Source organism: Manihot esculenta, chromosome 10, assembly GCF_001659605.2.
Source record: "Manihot esculenta cultivar AM560-2 chromosome 10, M.esculenta_v8, whole genome shotgun sequence".
NCBI classification, from domain to species: domain Eukaryota; kingdom Viridiplantae; phylum Streptophyta; class Magnoliopsida; order Malpighiales; family Euphorbiaceae; genus Manihot; species Manihot esculenta.
The window spans coordinates 26,016,305-26,036,747 of NC_035170.2; the positions used below are offsets into that span (position 1 = coordinate 26,016,305).

General features: G+C 38.3%; 2 protein-coding genes across 5 annotated transcripts in view; both read left to right on the plus strand.

Moving 5' to 3' along the window:
- The first annotated feature begins 11,189 nt into the window (after nucleotides 1-11,189).
- On the plus strand, nucleotides 11,190-13,515 carry LOC110623949 (pentatricopeptide repeat-containing protein At5g46580, chloroplastic). The gene has a single exon (XM_021768979.2). The coding sequence runs from the start codon at nucleotides 11,272-11,274 to the stop codon at nucleotides 13,417-13,419; it is 2,148 nt and encodes a 715-aa protein (XP_021624671.1). The 5' UTR covers nucleotides 11,190-11,271; the 3' UTR covers nucleotides 13,420-13,515.
- Nucleotides 13,516-15,029: 1,514 nt separating this feature from the next.
- The window catches only part of LOC110623950 (auxin response factor 1), a 67,159-nt gene continuing 61,745 nt past the window's right edge, over nucleotides 15,030-20,443 (plus strand). Inside the window, exons 1-3 of one of the 4 annotated variants that reach the window (XM_043960575.1) lie at nucleotides 19,211-19,409; nucleotides 20,052-20,167; nucleotides 20,334-20,429. In XM_043960575.1, the coding sequence (XP_043816510.1) occupies nucleotides 19,376-19,409; nucleotides 20,052-20,167; nucleotides 20,334-20,429 (246 nt within the window). In that variant the 5' untranslated portion in view covers nucleotides 19,211-19,375. Of the gene's footprint in view, nucleotides 15,487-16,313; nucleotides 16,661-19,210; nucleotides 19,410-20,051; nucleotides 20,168-20,333; nucleotides 20,430-20,443 lie in introns of those variants that run through there. The other 3 variants (XM_021768983.2, XM_021768982.2, XM_043960576.1) reach the window with 3 other exon arrangements.

Consider the following 20,443-nt stretch of genomic DNA (forward strand, 5'->3'; position numbering starts at 1 on the left):
CTTGCAATCATAGTCACTCAGCAGCTCCACCCATCTCCTCTGTCTCAAATTCAAATCTCTTTGACTCAGGATGTACTGCAGGCTTTTATGATCTGTAAAGATCTCACATTTAACCCCATAGAGGTAGTGCCTCCACATCTTGAGTGCAAAGATTACTGCTACCATCTCCAGGTCATGTGTGGGGTAATTCAACTCATGCTTCTTCAGCTGCCTAGAAGCATAAGCGATCACCCTCTCATTCTGCATTAGTACACAACCCAGTCCCACACGGGATGCATCACAAAAGACTGTAAAGTCCTCATCACTAGATGGCAGAGCTAAAACTGGTGCTGAAGTCAACCTCTTCTTAAGCTCTTCAAAACTCTCTTCGCACTGGTCGGTCCACACAAACTTCTGATTCTTCCTGGTTAGTCTGGTCAGAGGAGCTGCAATCTTTGAGAAGTCCTGAACGAACCTCCTGTAGCAGCCTGCCAAACCCAAGAAACTTCTAATCTCTGTCACTGAAGTGGGTCTAGGCCAGTTAGCCACAGTTTCTGTCTTCTTGGGGTCTACCTCTATACCATTTTCAGACACCACATGCCCCAAGAACGAAATGCTCCTCAGCCAGAACTCACACTTAGAGAACTTGGCATACAAGCCATGTTCCCTCAAAGTCTGCAGAACCAACCTCAGATGATGGGCATGCTCCTCTGCGTTCCTGGAATACACTAAGATATCATCTATGAAGACAATAACAAAGTGATCCAGGTATTGGCTAAACACTCTGTTCATGAGGTCCATGAATGCTGCAGGGGCGTTAGTTAACCCGAACGGCATCACAAGGAACTCAAAATGCCCATATCTGGTCCTGAAAGCTGTCTTTGGTACATCTTCATCCCTTATTCTTAGCTGATGGTACCCCGATCTTAGATCTATTTTGGAGAAACAACCCGCTCCTGCTAGCTGGTCGAATAGATCATCGATCCTTGGCAGAGGGTACCTATTTTTGGTAGTGACTTTGTTCAACTGCCTGTAGTCGATACAAAGTCTGAGGGACCCATCCTTCTTTCTCACAAACAAGACCGGAGCACCCCAAGGTGAGGTACTCTGTCGGATGAAGCCCTTTTCTACAAGCTCTTGCAACTGCTCTTTCAATTCCTTCAACTCGGCTGGGGCCATCCTGTAGGGAGGGATAGAGATCGGTCTAGTTCCAGGCACCAACTCTATCTCAAACTCTATCTCCCTAGCAGGTGGTAAACTTGGAAGCTCGTCTGGAAAGACATCCTGAAACTCTCTGACAACTGGCACCGAGGCTGGCTCCCTAACCTGACTGCTAAGCTCTCTCACATGAGCCAAATACCCCTGACATCCCTTCCTAAGCAACCTACGAGCCTGAAGAGCTGATATCAGACCTCTAGGTGTGCCCCTCTTGTCTCCTTTGAAGACGACCTCTGACCCGTTCTGATCTCTGAACCTGACTACCTTGTCCCTGCAGTCCAAGGTAGCACCATGGGTAGATAGCCAATCCATCCCTAGAATGACGTCAAAGTCTGTCAAATCTAGAACCACAAGGTCGGCGGAGAGGCATCTTCCCTCTACAAAAACTAGACTGTACTGGCAGACTGACTCTGCCACTGACGGGTCACACTTGGGTCCACTGACCCATAGGGGACACTCTAACCTAGAGACTATCAGACCCAACCTCTCAACGGCTCTCGGAGCAATAAATGAATGAGATGCACTCGGGTCCATTAAAGCATACACATCAGAACACCCAATGACGAGATTACCTGACACCACGGTGTTGGATGTGTTAGCCTCCTGCTGAGTCATGGTGAAGATCCTGGCTGGAGCTGATGGACCTTCACCTCGGGAACCAGAAGAAGAGGCTGCCCCTCTCCCTCTACCTCTGCCACTGCCCTGAGTTGTGGCTGGAGCTGCTGGCTGTGCCACACTACCAGAAGCTGTCTACTGGGGCTGGCCCATAAAAGGTGCTCTAGGACACTCCCGAGCCATGTGTCCCTCCTGTCCACATCTGAAACATGTATTAGTCCCAGCTCGACACACTCCCCTGTGCGGCCTTCCACATCTCTGGCATTCTGTACCATCTGAGCCTGAGCTCGAGCCACCGCCAAATCCCAGACCGGATTTCAACTTATTCCAAAACTTATTCTTCTTCGGCTTCTTGGTGGTGTTATCCCACCTCTTCTTACTTGAGCTCTGAGAAGAGAGACCTGGCTCTCCTCTGCCTGGGGTCTTAACCCCTGAAGACGGGGTCACTGACTGCTTCATTGACCCCTCAACTATAGCACTCGCCTCCATCCTTCGAGCCATATCCACCACAGTGTGGAAACTTTCCCTCTCAACTGACTGAATCAACGAGGAGTACCTGGAATGCAGCTTCATAACATATCTCTTGGCTTTCTTCGTATCTGTATCTAGAGCTTGCCCTGAAAAAGGCAATAGCTCCAAGAATTTATCCGTGAACTCCTCCACACTCATGTGCTCTGTCTGCCTCAGTTGCTCAAACTCAATCATTTTCAGTTCTCTGGAACTGTCTGGAAAAGCCCATCCAGCGAACTCATTTGCAAATTCCTCCCATGACATGCCGTCTAGTCTCGGGTCCACATAACACTTGAACCATTCCCGTGCCTTCTTGCACTTTAAGGTGAACCCTGCCATCTGAATGGCCCTGCTATCATCCGCCCCTAGCTCATCAGTTATTGTCTTCACTACTCTCAGATACTCAAAGGGGTCATCCCCTGACTTGTATTTGGGAGCATCCAGCTTAAGGTAATCTGTCATCTTTACTTTGCTCCCACCGGCTGAGCTAGGTCTGGGAGGTTGAGTAACTGGGGCTGCTGGTTCTGTAGGTGGTGGAGGTGGGGGTGCAGCATTCCCCGAGGTGGGGTTTGTCGGGTTTGGATAGAAGGGTGAGGGTGGATAAGCTGGGTACTGTGTGTAAGGTGGATAGAAAGGTGGATAAGGCATATAGGTAGGGTAGGGGTTAAAGCTGGAATAATCCGATGTGCCTCCCATCGGATACCCTGAACCTTGTGGGAAGGGTGGATAATGGGGTGGAAAACCATACCCCGAGGCCTGAACGCCTCCCTGAGACTCCTCTGTCCCTTCTTCCTCCATGCTCACATCCAGGTTCCCATCCCTCCTCTGATCCTCTTCCGTAACCTCCCTCATATCTGAAGAACTTCCTCCTCTATCTGTCCCCCTTCTGCTAGCGTCAAAAGACCTTCTAGGGTCCCTTGACACTCTTTCTCTGCTGGCTCTACAAGACATTGCCCTAGGCAATGTAGGAGGACGGGCGCTCGTGCCCTCATCCTCAGGTGGTACTCCAGTCAATCTTGCCGATCGACAGGTTCCTCTCATCCTGTTTTCTGAAAAACAGTACACATCATACAAACATTAGCATCATATGGTTCATGTGGGCACACATGAACCCTCATCACATATACATCATTCATATCATAGCATCAATGCACATGTATATAATCATGGCATTACACATCATTATACAAGACAGGACTCCACATCCTATCCTAGTGGACATGATCTTTCCTATTGTGCTTGACCTTCTAGAACATCTATGAGCCCGACACTCTAGGTTCGATCCTATGAACCTAGGGCTCTGATACCATTCTGTAACGACCCGAAAATCGGACCGCTACCGGCGCTAGGATCTAGGTCGGCTTAAGGCCGCCGGGACCCGTAGCAAGCCTAACATGCAACCTGAAAACCTGTTTAATCCCATACATGATCAACAACATACATAAAAATTGAAAACTTTTCTTTCATTCATATGCCAAACTCAACCTGTGCATGCACTGAACATACTCAAAATCATAAACATGATCCCTCAGTGGGATCTCCTCAATGCCCCAATGGGCAAAACATCATATGTTGAGTTGGTCTACATAAACATCATAAAAGTTTTAAGATCATGTATTAAAAGGGATACCTCATGCATAAAGTCAAGCACAATCTCTAAACCTCAATATCATTACATGACTGAAACTGTACTTTTACATAACATCAATACGTTTATCATGTCCACACTATCTATTACATACCAGACTTCATTACTCTTGTAAACCTCATGGTCTACCCTGTACCTGCAATCCTGGGGAAATTTGGGAGAGGGGTGAGCTACTAGAGCCCAGTGAGCAGAATAATAAAACATTTAAAAACATATGATAACATGGAATGCATCACATCACAGCTAATCACATCAAGGATGAACCTGTCACCAATAGCCCTCTACATGGTCCAACTGTGCCAGAACGTAGAATGGGTCCTGGTCTTTCCCTTACATATCATAACATAACAGTGTCCAACTGTGCCAGAACGTAGAATGGGTCCTGGTCTTTCCCTTACATAGTGCCAGCGAACGTAGAATGGGTCCCTCTGGTCTTACATTCCGTACCGTACATATCACATCGTCATATCATAGATCGAGGGCTATGGATCATCCAGCATTCATACACATCAACATTTAAAATATGCAATGCAACATATTCGTGAATTCTAATGCAAGCAACCTAATTCATCACATGGGATTCATGATGCATGATCATGCTCAATCCTTGCAATTGATTTGCTTAAAAACATAAAGGGTTATTCCACTCACCTCTGGATAGCTCTGACCAGACACTGGGGCAACAGACTCACTGCTGGGGTCCTCGGTTCCTCGGGTCCGAACCTACACAGGTGGACTCAAATGAGGGACCAAACATACATGAACATAACTCTAAACTATTCCCCAAAAACCCCCTAAAACATCATGGAACAGTCATAGAAAAACATGCAAGAAATGGCTGAACAGGGCACTTTCGGCGGCAGGTTCGGCGGCCGAAAGTCCCTCCAGAGCCGAAAGTCAGGCAGGTTCGGCGGCACCTTCGGCGGCCGAACTCCCAGACAGAGGCGAAACTTATGCATGTTCGGCGGCACTTTCGGCGGCCGAAACTCCCAGACAGAGACGAAAGTCTCCTTTCGGGGGCAAGCTTCGGCAGCCGAAGGCTGCCTCCACAAGCATGTTCGGCGGCCGAAAGTTCCTTCGGCTGCCGAACCTGGTTTCTCCCTTAGTGGTAGAAAGTCAGCTCTCCTATGCACATTCGCCTCCAAAACTACCCAAACATGCATAAACCTATTCTACAACATTCCCAATCATACACAAGCAAACATACAAGTTCCTAGGGGCATCAAACCATCAAAAACCCTAACTACAACACACAATCAACTCACATTGTTCAAAAACACAAATAAAACCCATAAACCTAACCATGAGCTAAACATGCATTCTACCCCATAGATCGACTTAAAACTTACTTAAAACATGAAATGAGCTTAAGATCGGCTCTTACCTCGTGGAGATCGAGAGAGAGACGACCTAACTCGGAGATGGAAGGGGTTGAGTTCCCTTGAACCTCAAAGCTCCAAAACTTTGCTCAAAGCTTGAAAATCTTCAAAACAAAGTAAAAACTCATGAAAATCGAGTAAGGTTGGAAGGAAAGAACTTAAGATCGGTGAGGGACGGCGGAGAGCTCACCTTGGCCGGAAATGGGGAAAAAGCTCGCCCGTTTTCGGCTAAGGGACCCTTTTATAGTGGCTGGCCAGGCCACGTTCGGGGGCCGAACGTGCCTCCGCATGCATGCCATATTCGGCGGCCGAACTTGAGGTTCGGCCGCCGAACCTGAACTTTCCTCACTTATGCTTTCGGGGGCCTAAAGGCGCTCCCGAAGGCATGCATGTTCGGCGGCCGAACTTGAGGTTCGGCGGCCGAACCTGTGTTTTCCTTCAAGGTTGTTTTCATGCAAAAACTCATTTCCATTTTACTTAAAACCATGAAATACCTTAAAACATTTTATGAAAACATGATTCTACCCTACTAGAGGCTTCCGACATCCGAGATTCCACCGGACGGTAGGAATTCCGATACCGGAGTCTAGCCGGGTATTACAGTACCCATAATCAGAGAAAGAATCAAGACTGCTGCAAGCAGACAGAAGAGTTATGCAGACATCCGCAGAAGACAGGTAGAGTTTCAGGAGGGGGATCTGGTATTGCTCAAGGTGTCTCCAATGAAAGGAGTGGTTCGCTTTGGGAAGAAAGGTAAACTAGCCCCACGATACATCGAACCCTTTGAAATCTTGCAGAAGATTGGGAATGTGTCGTACAAGCTAGATTTGCCTGCTTCAATGGCAAGAATCCATCCGGTTTTCCATGTTTCAATGTTGAGGAAATTTGTGTCAGATCCGGGCAAGGTTCTTAGTGAGCCTGATGTGGAGATCCAAGAGGATCTCACCTATGTTGAGCAGCCAGTGCGGATCATAGACATCCAGATCAGAAAGCTGAGAAACAAGGAAATCCCGATGGTGAAAGTCCTATGGAACCACCACAATATGGAAGAGTGCACCTGGGAGACACGGGAGTCCATACTCTAGCAATACCCTTATCTTTTCTAAGGTTAGTTCCCTGTGAGTTTTATGTGCTTTGCATGTATGTTATGTGTATGCCATGCTATGTGTTAGTTGAGGAACATTCGGGGACGAATGTTCTTAAGGGGGGGAGAATGTAATACCCGGCTAGACTCCGGTATCGGAATTCCTACCGTCCGGTGGAATCTCGGATGTCGGAGACCTCTAGAAGGGTAAAACCATGTTTTTATGAAATGTTTTAATGTTTTGATGATTTTAAGTAAAGAGGAAATGAGTTTTTTGAATAAAAACAACCTTGGAGGAAAGCTCAGGTTCGGCCGCCGAAACTCAAAGTTCGGCCGCCGAACATGCATGCATTTCGGGTGAGCCTTAGGCCCCCGAAGGCATAAGTGAGGGGAGCCCAGGTTCGGCCGCCGAACATGGCGTGCATGCGGAGGCACATTCGGCCCCCGAACGTGGCTTGGACAGCCACTATAAAAAGGGTCCCTTAGCCGAAAACGGGCGAGCTTTTTCCCCATTTTCGGCCAAGGTGAGCTCTCCGCCGTCCCTCACCGCTCTTTGATGTTTTTCCTCTAGATCTTTCAAGTTTTTCATTTGTTTTGACTTTGTTTTGAAGATTTGAGCTTTTGAGCAAAGTTTTGGAGCTTGGAGGTTTAAGAACCCAATCTCTCCCACCTCCGAGTTTTAGGTCGTCTCTCTCTCGATCTTCAAGAGGTAAGAGCCGATCTTAAGCTCATTGTATGTTTTAAGTAAGTTTTATGAAGTTCATGGGGTAGAAAATGCATGAGTATGCTTATGTTGAGTTTATGAGTTTTTTATGAGTTTTTGAGCAATGTGGCTTGTAATGTGCGTTTGATGTGTTGTAGTTGGGGTTTAAAGTAGTTTGAGACCCCTAGGAGCTTGTATGCATGTTTTGGTTGAGCTAAATGCATGATGGTTTGAGTTTGGAGGCATTTGTGCATGTTTGAACCAAGTTTCTGCCCTTTGGGAGAAACCAGGTTCGGCAGTCGAAGGGACTTTCGGCCGCCGAACCCTCTTGTGGAGGCAGCCTTCGACTGCCGAAGCTTGCCCCCGAAAGGAGACTTTCGTCTCTGTCTGGGAGTTTCGGCCGCCGAAAGTGCCGCCGAACATGCATGAGTTTCGTCTCTGTCTGGGAGTTTTGGCCGCCGAAGGTGCCGCCGAACCTGCCTGACTTTCGGCTCTGGAGGGACTTTCGGCCGCCGAACCTGCCGCCGAAAGTGCCCTGTCCAGGCCTCCCTTGCATGTTCTTCTATGGTTGCTTCATGATGTTTTAGGGGGTTTTTGGGGGATGTTTTTAGAGTTATATTCTAGTTGTTTGGTCCCTCATTTGAGTCCACCTGTGTAGGTTCGGACCCAAGGAACCGAGGACCCCAGCAGTGAGTCAGTTGCTTCAGTCAGTGTCAGAGCTAGTCAGAGGTGAGTGGAATAACTCTTATGCTCTTAAGTAAATAAATCAGTTTTGAGCATGTTCATACATCACGGATGCCATGTGATATTTTAGGTTGTTTGCATTAGAAATCACGAATATGTTGCATTGCATAATATGTTGTTGATGTGGATGAATGTTGAATGATCCATTAGCCCTCATATGTTATGACATGATGATATGGTATGGAAGTCCAGGTGTGGCCTGCACTACGCCCCTGGCACTATGTAAGAGAAAGACCGGACGTGGCCTGCACTACGCCCCCGACACCATGGATTATGTATGTTATGTTATGTATAAGAGAAAGACCAGGTGTGGCCTGCACTACGCCCCTGGCATGATTGGAATATGTAGAGGGCTAAATGGTGACAAGTTCATCCTTGATATGATTAGTTGTGATGTGATGCATTCCATGATAGCATGTGTTTTAAATGCTTTATGATTCTGCTCACTAGGCTCTAGTAGCTCACCCCTCTCCCAAATTCCCTAGGTTTGCAGGTACGGGTTAGACAGAGAAGTCAAGAAGAGTAATGAAGTCTTATGCATGTAATAGTTAGAATGTGGACATGACAGATTGTATAATGATGTATGGATATGTAATGTAACGATATTAAGGTTAGAAGTGTGCTTGACCATAGTATATTGTAATCCCTTTTTGATACATGATCTTAATGTTTATTGATGACTATGTTTAGCCAACTCAACACTTGTTATGCCACCCATTGGGGGCATTGATGAGATCCCACAGAGGGGTCAAGTTTATGATTTTGGCTATGTTCAGTGCATGCACAGGTTGAGTTTGGTGTATGATAGAATGTATGAAAGAAAAGTTTTAAATTTTTATATATATTGTTGATCATGTATGAGATTAAACAGGTTTACAGGTTACATGTCAGGCTTGCTACGGGTCCCAGCGTCCTTAAGCCGATCTGGATCCTAGCGCCGGTAGCGGTCTGATTTTCGGGTCGTTACACACCTGACCTGTATAGAAGGCTCCTTGGCAGATTGCTTTACATTAATCTCACAAGGCCTGATATTCGCTATGCTGTCCAGCACTTAAGCTAGTTTATGAGCATGCCCCGAAAGCCCCATTGGGAGGCTGCTTTACATGTGCTTCGTTATCTTAAAGGGTCCTTATATCAAGGCCTTTATTTTCCTGTAAGTGCTGATATGTCACTAAATGCATATTGTGACTCTGATTGGGCTGCTTGTACCTATTCCAGAAAGTCACTTTCTGGTTATTGTATATATTTGGGACCTTGCCTTATCTCTTGGAAGACTAAGAAACAACCTACTGTTTCTAAATCCTGAGCTGAGGCTGAGTATCGTGCCATGGCTAACACAGTTTGTGACCTCCTCTGGATTAGCTACATTTTGCAGGATTTGCAGGTTACTGTCCCATTGCCAATCCCACTGCACTGTGACAGCAAGGCGGCCATGCACATAGCTGCGAACCCGGTGTTTCACGAACGTACCAAACACATCAAAATAGACTGCCACCTGGTCAGAGATCAGCTTCAGCAGGGATTCATACTGCCTCATTATCTTCCCACTGAAGAACAGTTGGCAGACATTTTTACAAAAGCCTTGCCTGCATGTCGTCATAGTAATCTCACTCACAAGTTGAACCTTTTGCCTTTACCAGCTTCAACTTGAAGAGGGGGTGTCAAAACTACATCGTTTGTGTTATTTCAGTTTGAATATGTATATTGTTTAAACTGTGTCGTTTTAGGACAGATGTGTTGGGTCTCTTTGCACATGACGTGCACGAGCTGTTATTTGGTTTATAAGGAAGCTACAAGCTTCCAGAACATGTGTAACGATATTTTTTTCTCTCTGAAATAAAACAATATGTTTTCTCTCTCTCTCGTTCTTGAACAAGGGCTTAATGTTTATCTGTATTTCTGCTTTACTTTTGATTCTGCTATAGTATAGCAGCAATGCTATCATCTCACAGGATGTTTGAATTTCTGATTTTTTTTTCTTATTTTTCTTTTCTTTTCTTATAATTTCTAAAATTTTGTGATGAGACTAGCATATTGGGAAGTGAAAAAATCATATTTTAAGGATTTTTTTGTCTTTTTAAGTTAAAAAAATTTTTTTCTATGGAATTTTTTTTTCTCTTAACGTTGATTCCATAACACTTAAAAAACACTTTAAAAATCCATCACATTTTTTTAAAAAAAAAAATTAAAAAAATAAAATACATTACCACACTAATTATAGTAATGAATAAGAATTTATATTATAAATTTAATTTTTATTTAATTAATTATTATATTATATTTTATTAATTTAATTTATTTAATTATATATTAAATTTATAAAATATAATTATAAAAATTATACTAATATTATTAATTTAAATTATTTATAATATAATATTATATTTATCAATTTATTTTATTAATTTATATAATTTAATTAATTATGTATTAAATTTATATAAATATAATTATAAAAATTATATTAATATTATTATAAATATTAATTATTTTAATTTATTTAAACTATAACATTATATTTTTAATATTTATCATTCTATTTTATTATTTTTATTATAATTAATTTATAAATATTTAATATAAATATTTATGAATCATAAAAATTATAAAAAATTAAAATTTATTTTATTTCATATTTTTTCTCATAATTTTTTTCTATTATCTCCTATTTATTTCAAAATATTTTATAAATATTAATTTTTAATATTTTCATAATCTATTAATTGTGTCACTAAAAATATAAGCAGCCACTTTAGAACTCGACATAAAAAACAAGAAAGAGACAATCCATACAGCATTTACATAATTCTTAATATTATTATAATTATAAAAAAATTAAATAAAAAAATATATGTAAATATTTAAGAATAGTGACTTATTTTTATTATTTTTATATATATTGACTTATTTTTTATTTAATTTTTTTTATAGATATGAGGTTAAAAATCATGTAAATTCTATTTAGATTTTTCCAGTAGACATCGGGTTCTATATAATAAAATTGCTGAAAAATTAATAAATTATGAGAATATTAAAAATTAATATTTTGTAGAGTATTTTGAAAAAAGAGAAAGATGATGAGAAGGAATGTGAAATAAAATGAAATTTAATTTTTTATAATTTTTAAAATATTTATAAATTGATTGTAATAGTTGCTGGATCTAACCAAAATGTTTTAGGATTTCAATTATGTGGCTTAAAACCTAAATTTCTTTTTATTTTGTTTTATTTTATTATATTTTATTTTTTTACGGTTTTCTTGAAGAAAATCTTGTATTAGATAAGGAGAAAGGCATCAAAATATCAGAGTAGATCACCCATCACAGTCAATCGTAGTAGATAAGTACCTAGATATTTCTTCAGCCAAAAACACAGCTCTCTCAACTCAGTCATGGCTTCTAATCTCTCTGCAGCTCCAGATTTTCATCTTACAATACCACAATCTGATAAAAGAAGACCTATTTTCTTCACTGCCCCAATCAGGCAAAATCTTACCAAAAAGAGACTCACCATTTCCTGCAATTCATCTGGATCTTCTCCAAAGTCATCTCCAAATCTCAAGGAATCACTCAACCCCAAAAACCCATCTTTATCTGACCAACTCAAGACTCTCTCTGCTACCACCCTCTCCACTACCAAAGACAGCAGAACCCATCTCTTATCTAAGCCAAAGTCCACATGGGTCAACCCCACAAAACCTAGAAAGTCTGTGCTTTCACTTCAAAGGCAAAAGCGTTCTCCTTACTCGCTGAATCCCATTGTCAAAGAGTTGAGACTCTTTGCACAGAAGCTGAACGACTGTGATTCTTCAAATGAAACTACTTTCTTATCTCTTATTGATCAAATCCCTTATCCACTCACCAGAGAGAATGCGCTCTTGATACTTAATAGCTTGAAACCATGGCAAAAGGCTCATCTTTTTTTCAATTGGATCAAAACCCAGAATTCGTTTCCTATGGAGACTATATTCTACAATGTGGTAATGAAGTCTTTAAGGTTTGGGAGGCAGTTTGAGCTCATTGACAACCTCGCAAATGAGATGGTAAGCAATGAAATTGAACTTGATAACATTACATATTCAACTATTATAACTTGTGCTAAAAGGTGCAATATGTTTGATAAGGCATTGGAGTGGTTTGAGAGAATGTATAAAACTGGTTTAATGCCTGACGAGGTTACTTATTCCGCTGTTTTAGATGTTTATGCTAAATTGGGGAAGGTTGAGGAAGTGTTAAGTCTGTATGAGAGGGGGGTAGCTAGTGGGTGGAAGCCTGATCCTATTACATTCTCTGTTTTGGCAAAGATGTTTGGTGAAGCAGGGGACTATGATGGCATTAGGTTCGTATTGCAAGAAATGAAATCTTTAGGTGTTCAGCCTAATTTGGTTGTGTACAATACATTGCTAGAGGCAATGGGCAGAGCTGGGAAACCTGGTCTGGCTAGGAGTTTGTTCGAGGAAATGGTGGAATCGGGGGTAACCCCAAATGAGAAATCATTAACTGCACTGGCCAAGATTTATGGTAAGGCTAGGTGGGCTAAGGATGCAATGGAATTATGGGAAAGGATGAGGTCAAATGATTGGCCAATGGACTTCATTTTGTATAATACATTGCTAAGCATGTGTGCAGATCTTGGAATGGAGGAGGAGGCTGAGAGATTGTTTGAGGATATGAAGAGATCAGAGCACTGTAGGCCAGATAGTTGGAGCTACACAGCAATGTTAAACATATATGGCAGCGGAGGGAATGCCAGTAAGGCTATGGATCTATTTGAAGAGATGTCTAAGTTGGGTGTTGATATTAATGTGATGGGATGCACTTGTTTGATTCAGTGCTTAGGAAAATCTAGGAGAATTGATGATCTGGTTAGGGTTTTTAATGTTTCAATTGAGCGAGGGGTTAATCCAGATGATAGACTTTGTGGTTGCTTGCTCTCTGTTGTGTCACTTTGTGAGGAGAGTGAGGATGCAAACAGAGTACTTGCTTGTTTACAGCAAGCTAATCCAAGGTTGGTTGCATTGGTGAGGTTGATTGAAGAAGAAAAGACTAGCTATGAGACTGTTAAGGAGGAGTTTAGGGTTATTGTCAGTGACACTGCAGTTGAGGCACGGAGACCCTTTTGTAACTGCTTGATTGATATATGTCGTAGTAGAAATCTTCATTGTAGAGCACATGAGCTGCTCTATCTGGGAACTCTTTATGGATTATATCCAGATTTACATCATAAAACTGCAGATGAGTGGAGTTTGGATGTTCGCTCACTGTCTGTGGGTGCAGCTCATACTGCACTTGAGGAATGGATGGGAACTTTAACCAAATTTGTTCAGCGCGACGAGGCATTGCCAGAAATGTTTTCAGCTTACACTGGTACAGGAACTCACAGGTTCTCTCAAGGGCTAGCCAATGCATTCGCTGCACATGTTGAAAAACTTTCTGCACCATTTAGACAGTGTAAAGAAAGAGCTGGTTGTTTTGTGGCAACACGGGATGATTTAGTAACTTGGGTGCAATCAAGGAGTCCATCTCCCATTATAGCCTAAGAGATGAACCAAATTGTAACAGCAGATACTTAAGATTTGTAATTTGAAGTTCATAGTTTTTGGATCATGAGCAATGAAAAACTGCAGATTTATTTTGATTTTTGCAGTCTATCAAAAAAAAAAAATTAATTGTAATAAAAATAATAAAATAGAATGATAAAAATGAAAAATATAATGTTATAGTATAAATAAATTAAAATAATTAATATTTATAATAATATTAAAAGCAGCAGAATTAATATGTCATGAAAATATTAAAAATCAATATTTGTGGAGTATTTTGAGAAATAGAAAAATTATGAGAAAAAATATGAAATAAAATAAAATAAAATTTAATTTTTTTTATAATTTCTACTATTTATAAATTAATTGTAATAAAATAATAAAATAGAATAATAAATATGAAAAAGATAATGTTATAATGTAAATAAATTAAAATAATTAATATTTATAATAATATTAATATAATTTTTATAATTATATTATATAAATTTAATATATAATTAATTAAATTATATAAATTAATAAAATAAATCGATAAATATAATATTATATCATAAATAATTTAAATTAATTAATATTAATATAAGTATAATTTTTATAATTATATTTTATAAATTTAATATATAATTAAATAAATTAAATAAATAAAATATAATATAATAATTAATTAAATAAAAATTAAATTTATAATTTAAACTAATTGAAATGCACCCAAATGGGGGTAATGTGTTTTTTTTTAATTATTTTTTCTTACCGTGTTTTAAAAGAGTCAACTTTCACTCGATTTGGGAAAAATTTTTTCCTAACCAAAATTTGAATTTTTTTTTTTTATTTGAAAAAGGCAAAAAGCACATATTTTAACCGGTTATACATACTGCAGCTTCCGCTGTAGGATTGTTAATATTCAAGATAATGCATCATCAAGATGGCCAGAGTCTGCATGGCCATATGTAAAGGTTGACTTTTGATTGTTGTTTCTAGATACCAAAACAACTCTACCTGCAAGTTTTGTATATTTGATTATCACAATTTCTTTATTTGGCTATTACATTTTTGAATACATCTTGGCTTTGTTTCGATTAGAATAGTAACCTTCCTAGTTCAAGTTTGGAGCTCATATTTTTCTGTTCTTCTCTTATGGTGTTACGGGCCTTATGGCTGTTCTATGTTCCTTGCTAGATTCAATGGGATGAACCTTGTCCACCCTTCCTTCCGGAAAGAGTGTCATCATGGGAATTGGAACTGCTTTCCCAGCAAAGGAACAAGCTGGCAAAAACTAGCTCTACTGGCGTTACTTCTCAACTAAGACCTTCTAAAGCTAAGGGTTCCATTGTTTATGAAAAGGAGAGCAATGTAGTTAGAAGGAAATTTCATTGCTCAGAGCACTAAAGCTCACATCAGTGAGCGAGATGGAACTGAAAAGAAAGGTGAGACTGAGGTGACCATTTGTGGTTTTAGTGAAGCAGATGGTAAGGTTCCTGATGATGTAGTTCCACAAGAAAAGAGTGGTTCAGCAGAAGAACCATGGAACTGAATGTCTACAATAATATTCAGTGTCAAGACCATCAGTATGATGGCATTTTGGATTAATCCTTTACTGCGTGGTCTTGTTTCAGCGGAATATCCAATTCTTCCCGACTTTCATACTTTAATTAATGATTTGTCTGGTGATTTTCCTGTTCCCGTATCTGAAGGAGAGAGAGTAAAAAATTCTTGTCTAGATATGGTTGATTTTTATGAAGATTTGTATGGTTTTCAGGTACTAAAATCTCATATATCTCACCTTAACAGAATACACTGCATTGAGGAAATTTTTGGGAGAATTGCAGGTTTCAGGAGCAAATACAGTAGCAGTAGTGCTGGGAGAACTTGGTTCTGCTATGTCATTGAAGGAAAAAACTTGGAAGTCCCATGACCCAAAGCGTTAGAGGATGCTGGATTAAAGCTGGATTGTCTAAGGCCTGTTGTAGAGAAAGCCAAAACAGTGTTGTGTTCTTTAACACTAGTTGCCGGTTGGAGGCATTAGAGAAGGGAAAAAGTTCCCTAGAAACTCAACTTCAGACTGTAATTTCTCAATTACAAACTCTTGAACTGGAGCTTCTATCTAATGCTGAAGGACTTTACTTAGAATCTAGATGTTTAGCCGACATTCTTAGTGTTTAGACCCCAACTTACAGAATATTATGAAAAGCGATTAATGTTTATCTGTATTTCTGCTTTACTTTTTGATTCCACTATGGTATCAACAGCAAAGCTATCATCTCACAGGATGTTTAAATTTCTGATTTTTTCTTTTATTTTCTTACAATTTCTAAGATTTTGTGATGAGACTAGCATATTGGGAAGTGGCATTTGCTCTCTGGATTTCTTATGTGGTAGAAGCTTTTTAACTGAAACCATGGACAAGGAGTTTCTCAAAATTTTGGCTTTTAGCTTGAAGATTTATTCATTTCAACAAAATCTTTATTACACTTAGTTTTGTTGTTTTTTAATTTTATGATGAAAGAAATATGTTATGGATATTTTGCATGCTGCATGCATCCCTGGGTGACCAAACATACTAAAATGTTAACTTTTGTGTGGTGTATAAGTAGGTCATGAATTAGTACACCAGGACCCAGGTTCAACTCCTACTCCCTTACCCCTGTAATAAATAAAGGCCATTAGTTGTAATAACAAAAATGATAAGTTGAATATTCTAGCAGCTCCTATTGCAAAATCACATGTGTTTGATTTTATGTTGTGTTGTGTTATGCTGTCTTGATTTTAATGTTGTGTTCTAGCAGCTCTTACCTTCAGGTATTCTATGGCGTTGAATTTTTTGTTCTATTCATCTGCTACTTTCTTGTGATTTTCATGAAATTACATTCTTTTCCCTTCTCTGTTAACAGGGGTTACCGTGATACATTATACAAGGAACTATGGCATGCCTGTGCTGGACCTCTTGTACCCTTCCTTGTGCAGGGGAGTTTATTTTTTCTCACAAGGTTACATGGAACATGTGTTTTTCAATTTAGTAGTAAACTGATAAGTCTCGTAACATCTGTTTCTTATCAGGCAATACATATACCTTAGACAAAACAATGGGGTTTTGGAGAAAATTACTTTTCTATGTTATTGTTCAGATACTTTCTTTTGTCTACAAGCATGTAATTTTGTCTTTTGTCTACAAGAGGAAATGCTCCCATTCATTCTTCCGTCTAACATTCTTCATAGAGTGATTTATGTTCAGCGTATGGTGGGCTATTTACATTTTTTTTTTATTTGTTGAATCTTAATATTGCTTCTGCATTTCATATTTAGAAATTGGCTTATTTCTCAGAAATTTGTATGACTGATTTGTAGGCTGACCCTGAAGCTGACCATGTTTGTACACAGATGGTTTGACTTCCTGAACTCGATGTAAGATGTTCATCTTTCTTTCCACGAACTGGCTCTAAGCATATACTCATTCCCTTTATCTCCATTCCTCATCTCCATCTGCATTATTATTTTGTTTTCCTTGTCTTGTATTAGCAAATGGAAATTACCAGCTCTGATCCTCACCTTCCAGAACAAGAAACATGCACAATCCATTCATTTCGCAAATCTAGTTTTGCTGCTTCAGATATAAGCACGTGTGACAGCTTCCTCCAATTGGTTAGTGTCTAAAATTTAATCCTTATTTCCATCCACGATTACTTATTTCCCTGTTAATCTCCTGCCTTTCCATGTTTCTTTTTCAGGATGTCCCAGCAGCCACCTAGGCAGGACTTGATTGCAACTGATCTGCATAGAAATAAGTGGCATTTTCAACAAATATTTTTCAAGGTAAACAGTAGTGAGTACATCTGATGTTTTATACTTTCAGTTTCAACTTGCAATTAGTCAATTAGCAGAACTCTACTTTTCAGTTTCTTCTAGTTTTGATACGTATTGATTGTGTGATATAGTTGTTCTATTGGTCTGTATAATAAGTAATTTAATTTTCCTAAATTTATAATTAGTTAGATTAAAAATTAATTTCACTTGTATAATATTATAATTTTTTTAGCTCTAAATAAATATTATAATAAAAAATTTATTATAAATACTAAATAAATTAATTTTATAATTATTAAATATTACATTAACAAAATAAAATATACAAAGTTTAAAGTAAATATTGTAGCTATGACTACAATAATTTATTGTAATTAATAAATATTATATATAACAAAATAAAATATATAAAGGCTTATTTATGAGCATAATTATTTTTTAAAATAATTTTAAAAAAATAAAAATGACAAAATAAAGTTTTTAACAATTTTTACTAATTTAATGAAATAAGCTGTAATCTTATTAAAATATTGGAATTTCAGATTGATATAAAATTTCACAGACATGCATCCATCTTGAAAATCTTTCAATCACTTCTGTAACCTTTTAAGTCTCTTCTCATAAAAAACTTTCAACCATGGCCAAATAGTAGAAATAGCAAAGTGTGTTTCATTATTATTTTATAATAAAATAAAAAATAATTAAAATTTAGTATTATAAAATACTATAATTAAGGATTAGAACCAAATTTGTAAATCTTTCAACCACTTTACAATTTTCATTTTATGGGGAACAGGAGAAAGGGGCAAAACCTTTAATTTCTTTTTGTAAAATATTTTCATCTAAAAAAAAGTCGCGTAGATAAGAAAAATTTTATAGTTATTTATTTGGAGTAGAGGATGAGTTCTATTGCAATCTCATTGGTCAAATAACTGTTAGTTATCATAGTAAATTTAATTTTATATTTAAATATTTTTAAATTTAAAATATAAAATCTCATTTATTTAAAATTATTATAATATTTTTATGGAGAATTATTTAAAATCATCATTATCAATTAATATTTAATAAATAATTATTATTTATCACTTATGAATAATAAATATTTAAAAAAATTATGTTTTATAAATAATTATTTTAAAATTTTTGTAACTAATAAATTTATAAAAATTTGAAATACCTTCTAGTGTTTGATAAATTGCTTTATCCGGCCATTGATCATACATGAGCACCATTGGCTGCTAGCTGTGGATACAAATTAATCTTGAGAATGGAACTTGTCAGCCAGTCTTTAGGTGCCATGGAACAGCTGAACACGCATCTCATTTTTTGGCCATACTGTCACCAACATAAAGAGATTTTGTAATTGACCATTCAGCTCGGAAACGTGGAAAGTCTAACCAGTTTCCTAGTACAATTCAATATAGCTTACTAAAATCCAGCTTAGTGGAAATTGGTGAATTATTATGAAATGTGGAAAGGACAATGAAAGCTTGTGTGGACTGCACCCAACTTTCCCTTTGCTCACTCCGGAGAGTCAAGCCACCTTGCTTAACCATCCAAATGAATATATATATACACACACCATACAAAGAGAAAGCATCCCACTTTGACACATAAAGACTTGCTTTTACCCATAGAAAATGTATCAGTGGAATTAAAGGAATAAAAGGAGAGAGGTGTGCTGCTTTCATCAAATGCTATAACCATACCTTTCTATCAATACAATAAGTTGTATTTCTGACAACTTAAATTTTGTTTGCCTACTTGACATTCTTAGTGTTTAGACTGCAGCTTCCTGGAAATTGGTGAAATATTATGAAAAGGGGAAAGGACAACGAAATCATTCATGGAAGGCACCCAATTTTGCCTTTGCTAACTCTGGAGAATAAGACTGTTTGCTTAACCATCCAAATGAAAAAGAAAATATTAAAAGAAACCAACCCACTTTAACATATTTAAAAATGACATAAATTTCCTACACAGACAATATATTAAATGAATAAAAGTAATGGAAGGAGACTTGAGGTGTGCCTGCTTTCACCAAATGTTATACCCACTTATGTTTTTGTTTCAGTGAGCTATATTTCATATTTGTTTCTATCAATACTATTCTTAATGTTTATCTCTGAGGAGTACTTTTGATTCTGCTATGGCATCAACAGCAACTCATCATTTTACAGGAGGTTTGAATTTGTGAATTGTTCTTTTCTTACAATTTCTATGGTTGTGTGATGGGATCTAGCATACTGAGCAAGAGGCTCGTGCTCTCTGCAAATCCTATGTGGTAGAAGCTTTTTAGCCATGGAAAAAGGAGTTCTCAAAATTGGATTTTAGCTTGAAGACCTATTCATTTCAACAAAATTCTTATTAAATTTAGTTTCGTTAATTTTTAATTTTATGATGAATATACGTTAACAATATGTTGCATGCTGCTTTGCTGGGTAATAGGTCCTGAATTGGTACACCAGGACCCAGGTTCAACTCCCTCTCCCTTGCCCTGTATTAAAAAAAAAGACCATAAGTTTTAATAACAAAAAATGATAAGATGAATATTCTAGCAGCTCCTATTGCAAAATCGCATGTGTTTGACTAAAAATTATATTAGAGACGAGGTATGGTTTCACATGCTGTTACTTTAGGCGTTATCCTGCTGGTTTGATTTTATGTTATGTTCTATTTTACTACTGTGTTCATCACACAGGTGCAATTCTGTTATTGCTCTTACCTTTGGGAATTCTATGGCATTGAGTTTTTAGTTTAATTTATTCCTCTGCTTCTTTCTTGCGACTTTCATGAAATTATGTTCTTTTCCCTTCTGTTAATAGGGGGTTACCATTATGCTTTATATAAGGAACTATGGGATGCCTGTGCTGGACCTCTTGTTACCCTTCCTCGCGCAGGAGAACGAGTTTATTTTTTTCCACAAGGTTACATAGAACAGGTATACTTAGTATTAGGCTAATAATACATGTACATTATTCTTACTCATTACAAATGGCATACCTTAGACGAACAGTGGGGTCTTTGAGAAAATTACTTTTCTATGTTATTGTTCAGACACCGTCTTTTGTCTACAAGCATGTGATTTTTGTCCCTTTCTTGTGTAGCTTGGAGCTCCTGTACATGGAGAGTTAGAGCAGGAAATGCTCCCATTCATTCTTCCGTCTAAAATTCTTTGTAGAGTGATTTATGTTCAGCGTATGGTGGGTGACTTCAG